Below are 10,976 nucleotides of genomic sequence, written 5' to 3'. Positions count from 1 at the left end.
TTCGGCGGGGCTCTGGATCTTCAATTTTCTCCGGATTTTGGTTTAGCGGATCATCCAGCAAAAAATCTGCGAAGAGCTGTTTTTTGGGATCGCTGCGAGTTTTCAGTTCAAATATTTAAATTCGAAGGCGTCTGTTTGAAAAGAAGATCGACCCGTTCCTTTTCTTTTGCGAGATCTGATAGAATCGGAACCCATCGTTGATAGGCAGCGAATAAGTGAAGGGCTTCTCCGGAGGAAGGCTCGGGGTATTTAGAACCCAGAAAAGAGACGTAGCTATCATCAAAAAAAATTAAACGTCTCTTTTGAAAAAAAATGAGCGAGAAAAGGCCACGTTCTCAAAATAGATCAATCTCAAAAATCGAATGTAGTAATGTAGTATTACGATCTAGTTAAATATAGACTATTTTATTATTTAAAATAACTATATATATCGGCCCTAGTTATTTACTACATTACTATGCTACTACCCTACTACTGTACATTTTCAACTCTGAGTTCAATGGGTCAGTGAAAGTTCTTTTGCTTCCCTGACTCAGGTATTCTACACAGGTCATTGAACCCAGATCAGCGTTCTTCGTATCAGCCAATTACAGAGTCTGACAGTTCATAAAAAACTGTAAAGTCACATTATGCCTGCTTCACACTGCGTTTTTACTGAATATGTGAAGTAATTTATTGGTATAAGTTATACGGAATCACTTTTCGCGCTAGAAAATTTTCAATTGAGAACATTTTTCTTTAAAGCTTTCGGCTGCGCTGCTTTTTCAAATTGTTGTGGATCTGGTCGATGTAGGAAGAGAGCAGGTTCTCCATTTTATACCTTGAATTCGACATAAATCGAGTTCTGCTAAACTTATGCTTACCCAAGAGTCGTCTCGCACATGAGCTTCGAGCCAGCGTGATTAGCTCCGATCGACATGGTGAAATAGTTATCGCCGCAGTCCCAGTCCGAGATTTTCGCGAAATTATGAGTAACCAAGATTTCCTTCGATCCTGGGTCGATTAACGAGACGCCTAAAAGTCCAAATTTTTTAATTTTTCAAGAATGGAGTATATCCACCTAATTTATTAATTGCTATAATGATCGCCATCGGCAGCGTCTGATCAAAGGTCTGTTTGACGTCGAAGAAGGCGGAGCCGAACGTCGGCCACTTCTGGATCACCTTCAAGAATGCCAGTTTGGCGTCTTCTTTCGCCTTTCCAGCATTTTTATTGAACTCAGCGACGATCAAGCGCTTCCACTCGTCCTGTCCCGTCCGCTAAACAGATTCGAAACGAGAATAAATAGGCGGCTGCATACTTTGATCATGTCCTGAGGAATGAGCTCGCGCAGCATTTTGGGAATCGCTGGAAACTGAGATTTGTCCTCCCCAAATTTGACGCGGTAAACGAATGCCGCCAGTTGCGCCGCCTCGAGCTTCGTGCACTTGTGGTAGCCGCGCAGGTACTTTGGCAGTTCTTGATGGAAATGGAAGATGCAGTCTGCGTTCAGATCCTTGCCCGGAATGCACATCGACCACAGTTTTCGCATGAAGAAAACTGAAAATATTTCGGTGAAGAGTTTTCTTACTGTTTTTCAGAACTGAGCCCGACAACTTGAGTCAGGATATGCAAGAGCAAAGCGGCTTTTTTATAAAAGATCTCTAAGACCCTGAGTCAGGTTTCCCGCGCAGGTTGCCGAGTTTAGTTTCTGAATTTGCACCTTGATAAGTTAACTGCGGGCTCTCAAAAGTCCTCTTGTTTTTCCTCAGCAACTCGGTCAGCTGCCTGACGAAGTCAAAGAAGAAGTTATCCTCCTTGACGGAAATGACTTTCTCAGAGATCTTGACGAAGAGCGAAAATCCCTCGCTGCTCTTCAATCTCAATCTATTCGCGATGTTCTGGCAGAAGTCGCGCGCTTTGGTAGAGCTTTCGACTTCGAAGGCTTCATCTGTGTCGTCTGGGAAGTACACTTTGTGAAATATCTATCAAGGCGTTTTTTTTCATTACTAGTTCAAAACAAATCTTGCGAAGAATCCGGAAAGCACGAAATTGCGCCTATCCTGAGTAGTTTTATTCTGAATCGCCTCAACTTCGACCAAATGCGGCGGATATTTTCTGCAACCAGCCCGAATCGTCTTTTGCAGTCTGATGGAGCACTCATCGGCGATCGGGTAAACTGCTTTTCTCGAATTAAAGAACTTGACCAAGTAGGGCATCACTTCTTCCGTCGGCGAGAAGATTCCGCACGCGAGCCACATCAGTTCCCAGCAGCGTTCTTCCGAGTAGGGGATCGGATTGTTGGTCAGTTGGCGCATCAGCTGGACGAACAGCTCGTCTCGGAGGCCGTTGCTGTTCAGGGGGATGTTGAAGATCGCGTCTGTGAGCTCGTTTCCCTGTTTTGGTCGCTTTTTTGAGGGTAAAATAAAACCTGGATAAAATCCTGTTTTTCGAAAATAATTTCAACCCTTCCTTGCTCGGATAGTCGCCGCAGTACTTGAGCACAGTCGTGAACATAATAACCGCTGCGTCGATGATGTCATGTGGCACCGATCGCAAATGTGACGTGCGAATAGGCTCTTGCGTCTTTGCCCAGACGATTTCGCGCTCTTTCTTGGAGAAGTTGAAAAAACCGCCGCCAGTTTCCTGGTGCATCGGGTTGAAGAACTCCATCGCGAATTCTTCCAAAGTGTAGATACAGTCCGTGTTGTCCGTTACATTGAACTTTTCGAAGCTAACTTTTCGTCACTCGCTTGTATTATAGAAATTACGTATATACGGTCGTGAGTGTTATAAAAAGAAATTATGCGAAGTTCGAGAGTAAAATTCTCGGAGACCATAACTATATTTTTTTTCGAACGAATGGTGTATTTTTTGACTGTTAAAATTACTTAACAATCCATAGTCTCTTTTGCTAGGCCTCGGGTGTTTCAGTCCCCGTGAACCTCGTTCCCAGAGATCTTAAATCATAGGGGACACTCGCTATGGCCGCAACTCTGAGCGTGAGTTTAGGTCACACTGTGTCATCGACAATTTCAACCAAGACATATCTCAAACCAAAAGAAATCAAACCGAATGTCCAACTTTTAGAGTTTTTTTTTTGACTCAAATTTGAGTGTTTCGTAAATTGACCAATTTCTTGCGAAAATGATCTTTGACTCTGACTCAAGTCTTTCCATTTCCAATTATCATGTATTACAGCTCCAGACTGCAGTGGATTGAATAGGTAGTGCACTCCTTAGGGTTACCCCCTAACTAGAGCTGGCAGAGGGTTCACCACTCATGCAATCACTTTGAGCAAGTCTACAAAGAACAATAGAAAAAGTGCGGGCGAAGGGTGCACCAACGCCTCAATCACAATTAGTGCACTACCTGCGCAACCCACTGTACCAAGCTTTGAGTCCAGCAACTAGAAATATAAGCTTTTCCTGATTCTGCGGTGCTCGACTGCTCAAGCTTTCCAACTCAGACTTCGACATTTTGAACAAATCAATGGTCCCCGAAGTAGGCTTCGTTAGCGTCGGTAGTACCCAAACGCAATCCGCAGGGAAATCCCCTGATTCCGCCGTAGTCGAGTTTGTTCCAGACGCCCACGAAGACGTCAGCAGATTATTTCCCGCCGGCTCGTCCAACATGATCAAATCGCCTTTCTTGAACTTCAAGAACTTCGATCCATCTTCTCCACTTGCCACCTTATCGGGATTTTTCTGCATCGCGACCACGTACTTGGATCTTGTTCTCAGCCCTTCCATGAATGTCGTTACAAGTTCTCGGACATCGGCGCAGTTTTGAGAGCCGAATTGATAGTCCTTCCCTTGGATCGTCGTTACAATGAAGGCGATTGCTACATCGTCGAGGTTTCTACTGACGGAGATTCCACTCAGCTCGACAAAATCGATTCTGAGCAGTAGTCGCTCTGATTGAGTGAAGACCATAATTCCTGCAAAGTTGATCGCCACGATCCCCTTTGTTTTCGGACCTAGCAGCGATTCGGCATCGCTTCCCATCGGCATAACTTCGTAGAATCTGCTGAAGAGAATCGACCAGTGAAAACGAGCTCGATTGACGATGTGGTCCTTTACCATCTTTGGCTCCCATCTTCCTCGCACGTGTTCTCCTTGTTTGTGGCGGTCGACGATCAAAGCTGCCCACTTGGATGGAGATTTCTTTGACAGGACTCGATCAGGAATCCACTGTGGCACTACTGGCATCACTTTCGACCCGGAAATGTCACTGCCAAACTCGATGTAGTACTGCTTCGCCGCTAGATCCGCCATTTTCTCGTCAGAATCAAACTTGTATTCGCCGAATTTAACGCCTCGGCAAATCTGGTGGTAGATTAAATTAGTAGCGACCTTGTCTTCTTCAGCTTTATGCCACGGGCTAAAGATTTCTTTTCTAAAGAAGATTCTCCAGGGCGCGTGTCGTTCCTGGGCGCCGTCTTTCTTGACGATTTGCTCGAATCTGCTGATCGCGTCCATCACGTGGTCGTTGCCAGATCCGATAGACTCGACGTGATCGAAAAGCGCGATGAACAAGGAAAATCCGAACGTGTCTGTTAAATTAATCGTGTCAGATAAACTCTTTGTCAGTTCTCGTGTAGTAGTTGCACTGTCACAAAGAAGCGACTTCGTTGTACCATCCATGAAAGTCACAGTAATCATGATCGGCTTCTTTGATTTTGCTGCTGTAAGTTCCATCCAGCTAGGGGGCTGCTGCCGGGTCCCGTTCAAAAGTGTTCGGCGAAGTTTGTCTTCGCAGTAAGGCCCGTAACTGGCAGGGCCATTTCGAAGGAAGTTCTTGAGAGTTTTTGTGAGCCGCTCAGTCGGGGCAAAACAACCGAGACAGAGAGACATGAGAAGCCATCCTCGAGCGTGAGAGGGTCGCGAGCTGTTATTGGTGAGTTGCTTCATTATTTGGCAGTAGATTTCATCACGTAGATGTGGTCGGAGAATTCCTAAAATTCCGCTTGAGACTAGAAAATGACGAGTTCTTACCAGATCCTATTATAAAATGGAGTTTTTCAAGATTTGTCGAGGGTTTGTCAACAAATCGTCGAGGATCATGATCTGTGGTCGCTGTTTTTCCAAGCTTGATTTTTATCATTTTGTTCTTGTTATCTTCCTTTTCCTTGTCTTTCTCATCGAGCACTCCTCTTCCTCGAGCGTAGGACAGTCCCATCGTTTCGTAAATTTTCGTCATGACTGGTACAATTTCGATTTCCTCAATGTCGGCCTTGTTGTACTTGGACTCGGGTAACTCTCCCATGAATCTTTATAGGGCAATTAGAGCCTTTAAATAATCTGTTAACTGACCTAAGAATCGTTGTCCAAATGCAGAGAGCCACTTTGCGTGAGTGTTCATCATCAATATGAAGCAGCGGTTCTCTGATTTGGCGCTTCGAAAAGTTACACGTTGAAGCGCTCACGAAGTAGGTCGAGGAGAATTTATGGAACGAGTATTCAGCCAAGTCTTCTTCCACTTCCTCTACAATTGCAGCTCTTCCTGCATCTTCTTCTTCCGATTCTGATTCAGACATCATCGCTGCGGCTTTTTCGAAATGATAATCCTTTCTTTGGTCAAAAAATAGCATGGAAGACACACAATAAGATGCCATTTTTCATTTCTGACCGTCCCTGATACTGCTCTCTTTCTCTCTCCTTGTCTTTCTTCTTCGAAGTCTTGACTTGCGATCTCTTTCTTTTCTCAATCAGAGACTGTAAGGTAGCCTTTTCTGCTGTTTCAAACTCCTCAAGTCTTTTCTTCTTCTCCTTCGCTGGAAGTTCTTCACAAGCTCTGAGGAACAGAAGCTTCCTATAGTTCTTTCTGTCGATCATTCCTCTTGTGTACGCTTGAATTGTGACAATGGCATCTCGCTTGGCGACGATGTGGTTTCTCATCATATGTCCTCTGATGTAGGCCTTTCAGGGGATTGAGCAAAAAGTGATCACACCCTGAGTAACGATAAGGAAAAACTCTCCGTGTCGGGGAATCGAACCCCGGTCGCCCGCGTGACAGGCGGGAATACTCACCACTATACTAACACGGATGAGAGGAAAGGTCATAATTACGATCCAAAAATCAATTGGATTTTTGGTCGGTTGACCTCAAAACAGCTCAATCCGTTCCTGTAAGCCGATAATACGCTTTCTTGCAAAGTTGTATCTAAAAGCGAGTCTTCTGGCCCTCCAGAGAGCTTGCAGTCGACCATAACCTTGAATCATCTCTCTGTAAGCTTTCCTCGCTCTGTATGCTCGCCAAAGCGCTTGAATCTTGACAACGGATCTTTTGAGACGCTGGAAGGTTCTTTTCGCGTACCATCCCCGGATAGCTCGTTGGAGAACGAGGACGTATTTGAGGAGAGCTTTTTCTCGACCAACTTCCATTTCAACATCGTGTTCGTCCTTGAGGAAAACCTTTGTCAATCCAACTCGCCATTCATCGTCCTTGAGGATAAGCCGACAAATCTTCGAGGCAGATTCCTTCAAGTTCTGGTTGACAGCTGAGCGAGGCATCGCGCCGATACAAACCCGGTACCTATCAATAAAGGCAGCGAATTCGTATCGCATCGGATAGCCTTGACGCCGAATTCGGATCGTCTCCATCATTCCAGAATATCGAAGCTGCTGGCAGACCAGTTCCCGATCGAACAGTCCCGGCTGCTTGATGTCGTTTGGTTTGACGCATCGAACGAAGAAAGGCTGGCATTTGATCAATGTTCTCATCAGCGAATCCAGTGATTTTCGGAACTGTTCGCAGAGAGTGGGCGCTCTTTTTGATGAATCGAAGAGTTCTTCAAATCTTTGTGGAAAATGAAATGCAAGAATTTGTTCTTCGAGCTTCGGATGAGCTGAATCAAATCGCCGTGGAATGTGTCTCTGTTTCGCTCGAGGAAACCAGCCGTGTCGTAAGAAACAGTACCAGCAAAGTGCCGGATAGAGAAGCTGGAGACTGATTGATTTCGTGGAGCTTCAAACAACCTGTTCTTTCCATGCGTTCGCGACAGCTTGATCAACATTGTTCTATCAGTAGATCGCGGAAACATAGATTCTTCATCGATCAAGCTCAAAATGTTCATAGGTCTGGCGGCGATCATGTCCAGAATGTCCTGGTTATCAGTGAACTCGATGCTCCGCCAGTGGATCCCTTCTCGCTCGTACTCTTCTTGTTCCATTTTGAAAACGTGTCGGACGAAAAACTGCTGCAAGTTTTCATTTGCGAAGTTGATGCACAGTTGCTCGAAAGAGTTTTTGCCGAAGTTCTCGAAGCCGAAAATATCGAGAAGACCGATTGAGTGACCACGGTTGGGATCATCTTTTCTTTTTCGCTTGACGCCATCTAAATTAAAGGGTTGGTAAAAGGTGAGATAGAGAAAAAGGTCTCCGTGTCGGGGAATCGAACCCCGGTCGCCCGCGTGACAGGCGGGAATACTCACCACTATACTAACACGGATGGCTTACGGTCTCGTAATTACAATACATAACACATACAGAACACGAGCTCTTCAGAATTCTAGTGGACAATCTTGGGATAGGCCTCAATACAGACCTTTAGTTTTGTTGACGGTAGAGTTGACCTTTTCCACAATCCAGACGAAAAGCCTTCCATAGATTCCCTTGACAAGAGCATCTTTTACGTCCCTAGCCATGTTCATATTCATCGGCGAGGTAACAGCTTCGCCTCTCATGTTCAAAGTTCGGTGCGTGATCGACTTGATTAGGACATCATCGATGACTTCCAGCAGCGCGCAGACTTGCTTCACGCCGGAATTGTAAATCAAATGGCAAGCATCGAGGTTGTCAATCATCGCTTCTTCGAACTCGAAGTTTCCAATTTGCAGAAGCGCTGCGAGCAATTTGAACGTTTCTCGCAACTCGACGTCTTTGAAGCCCAGCGTTTTCATCGCATCCATCAGCTTGTGGTACTCGTCAGCGTCGTTGTGGCCCTGAACGAAGAGACACGAACCGTGCCCTTTTCCGTAGCACTTGTTCGACAGTGCCTTGTTCACGTTGTCCTGGGAGAGGTATTGATAGTCTGAGGGTTTGGTCAGGCCCAGACGCGTCTTCTCCTCGCCGCTCATTCCAGCCAACATGTAGTAGAAAATGTGGTAGTTTCGTTCTTGCTCGCTCTGGCGGACGAGACGCGATTTTTCCAGAAGATACTGCTCGATTCTGAATTTTTTTTTACTACAAGTAAATCTAAGGCTTTAAATTTGGAAGAAAAGACGTATCCACGGTATTTATACCGTACTCCAAAATAGGTTAGGTTTTCTTGACTTTACCTTGCCGAATCAATCGCCCCTCTTCTGTTGAATTGCAGCTCAATAAATTTTCCAAAACGCGATGAATTATCATTTCTAACAGTTTTCGCGTTTCCAAAGGCTTCGAGAACTGGGTTCGAGTCTAGGATTTGCTTTTCGATTCTTTGTTCCATATTCTGCTGGCCAGACGCTTCGGCCAAGAATTGTAACAGTAATTTGGCAGATTCAGTCTTTCCTGTTTCGCGTGTTGACAGTAAGTGCTCCCAAAGCTGACCCAAATGTCTCACTTGTCAGTTAACTATTCTTGCTTGCCGCTGACCGTTTTTGGATAGTTTTGTTACTAAGGTTCCCTTACTTTAGACGATTATTTTGCTTTTAACACGTTCCTGCGCCAGACTCTCCAGAAATCACAACACATTGATCCCGATTGTTCCTCTGCATATTGTAGTAGGCTAAAACGGAGCGATTGAAAATTAAAATTGAGTCGATTGAATCTAACCATTGTCGGCAATGGAGAAGATATGCGGGGGAAGTTCTCCGATCTTCTTGTTTGTGTATCGCTTGATTTCTGACGGATCGTAGATACCCTTTCAAAGATCGAAAAAAAAGATTAGGGTTGGTGGACTGAAAGTACTTGCTTGGGGTCTCGAGGGGCGTAGCCACCTAGGTTAGGCTTCGGGACTTACAAGTTATAACCCCTCCATTACCGTAATTCTTAGGAGAAACTGTTCAATGTCGACCTTGTTCCTTTATAATTTGATAAGGGTTCACTGCGACTAAGATCGCGCCAGTGAAAGTGTATATTTTGTTGTTCTTGTATCTGAGATGAAGATTCCTCAAAATGCCCGCTTCGTTGAGGTCTCCAAGTCGGATCATATCGTCCACGCCACTTTGCGAAGTCGGATGCATCGCCTTTCCCGAGTTCAAACAATAAACCTTGTGTCGACGAAGTCAACAGCTTTGGTTTATCCTTAAATCCGCTTTTAAACCCTCGAAGGGGCGGATCTGTGATTGCCTCTTAGGCAAAGTTCATCTTTTAAACTCTTTCCTTGATTTGTTTGCCCGCTTTGGCGATTTCGATCCAGACTTCATGTTCTTAGCCTTGGTTTTCGAAGGTCGAAATTGCCTATAAATATCTAGGTCTGTCCATAGTATGGACATGCCCTTCCTGCTGAATATTTTTTCAAGTAGATGCCAATTTTGACTTCAAGAGCCCTCTATTTTTTGATTCAATATTTATCAAATTCAAAATGTTCAACTTTCGTCAATAATTAAATAAAAACTTGAATTATTCATTTCGAAAACCATTTTCTTGATCGTCGATGAGCAGTAGCTTTCCACCTTCTGACTTTTTGATCTAGCGAGGCTGAGAGCACATTTTCTAATTAATAAAGCCGCGTGTATATAATGGAGATTCGCAGCAGCTCAATTAATTTTTGATTGATCCCTTGTCTGAGCCAGTCCTGAGCGCCGATTGCAACGGGCAGTTTTTGATCGCCATGGCTGGTCAGCCACACGTGATCACCTGGCCTGATCACGGGTTCACAATTTCGGAGAAGACACAATTTTAGTTATTTTAAAAAAAATTCCGAAAACGCTAGAATTCTCATTTTAACGCTGAAATTGAAATAAAAGAAATTTAAATTTTGAAATTTGAACGCATGACCTGATGACCACCATTTTCCGAGTTGAAGACTCCTCTACTGTCTCTTCGAGCTGGAAATCTTTCAAGTAATTTTTGAAATAACCGGGCAGCGGTTTGCCCCTCAGCGCTTCGAACTCCTTCCTCCAACAATTTTGCTTCAAGAATTTTCATTTACATTCTCTAGCTCCATTTTTTCGTTTTTTTTCTGACAGAGATTGATCACTTCTAATGATTCATTAGTTAGTTATCAAAGCATTTTTGTTTCTGTCAATATTTTAGACGATTTTGCGAATTTTTTTTTTTTTGAAATGCGAGGTATATAATATATACCGTATATTCTTATATTTTTGGATAATGATTTATTTGAAAAACAGTATATCGGAATGTTTATACAGAAGATTGAATGAAGAACGGATCAGAATGGACTTCGGGAAAACTTCTTGGATTCTTTGATAAAAATATATATACAGTACAACGACAGAAACTAAAACATATCATCGAAGAAGAAAAATACATGATGCGTTCAATTTTTATCTCCCTAAATGAAGAAAACGTTCGAATTCGCCATTGAGCTGATTAGGCCGCTATAACTTTTGATGGCGAGTGAGTTTGCTAAAAATAAGGATGTTTTATGTGACTAGCTGAGTGGTTTTTTACCTGTTTGAGGAGGCTGACCTTTATTTCGCTATGTCTCCGCATGAGACTGTTTTTGGATTATGTTTTATTCGGAATCTTCACTTCGGAAGAACAATTTTTTTCTTTTTAGATATTTTAATTTTTTGTTATGTTCAATTACGCCCCGTTCAAGCTCATAAATACAGGTTTAATCCTGACCTTAACAATCTGTAATCACGGTACTCAAAAATGCAGTAGACTCTTTTCTCGGGTTCCAAAAACACCACAAATCCGGTATTTAAACAACCACGATGTTCTTATGCAACCTGAAACGGTCCTATCTGGACACTGCTTAAAAATTCTTCACGGAACTTGTTTTTGAAACCCTTGGATGTAGAAAGTGACTGGAATGGCAAATGACAACACTGCTGCGCCGATTATCGACGAATCTATTGGCAGCTAGAAATTTCAAGAAAA

At 43.6% G+C, this 10,976-nt stretch overlaps 1 protein-coding gene and 2 non-coding genes across 3 annotated transcripts; all 3 read right to left on the bottom strand.

Annotated features, from left to right (window-relative positions):
* Positions 1-684: 684 nt before the first annotated feature.
* On the bottom strand, positions 685-9,148 carry LOC145702162 (unconventional myosin-VIIa-like). The gene is given in 19 exon segments (XM_081779370.1): positions 685-820; positions 864-1,014; positions 1,061-1,259; positions 1,301-1,539; positions 1,703-1,964; positions 2,028-2,390; positions 2,455-2,713; positions 3,352-4,936; positions 4,977-5,251; positions 5,295-5,552; positions 5,611-5,900; positions 5,943-6,018; positions 6,094-6,766; positions 6,769-7,317; positions 7,528-8,150; positions 8,261-8,474; positions 8,620-8,691; positions 8,739-8,825; positions 8,989-9,148. Coding segments are annotated over 19 exon segments (6,417 nt in total). The 3' UTR covers positions 685-738.
* TRNAD-GUC (transfer RNA aspartic acid (anticodon GUC)) lies at positions 5,957-6,028 on the bottom strand. Its single transcript has one exon. It is a non-coding gene; the product is annotated as a tRNA-Asp (tRNA).
* Positions 7,360-7,431, bottom strand: TRNAD-GUC (transfer RNA aspartic acid (anticodon GUC)). The gene has a single exon. It is a non-coding gene; the product is annotated as a tRNA-Asp (tRNA).
* Positions 9,149-10,976: the final 1,828 nt, after the last annotated feature.

The sequence above is a fragment of the Oikopleura dioica genome, chromosome PAR (assembly GCF_907165135.1).
Source record: "Oikopleura dioica chromosome PAR, OKI2018_I68_1.0, whole genome shotgun sequence".
Taxonomy (NCBI): Eukaryota; Metazoa; Chordata; class Appendicularia; order Copelata; family Oikopleuridae; genus Oikopleura; species Oikopleura dioica.
The sequence above is the reverse complement of the archived record's forward strand: the minus strand, read 5'-3'. Positions and strand labels throughout refer to the sequence as shown.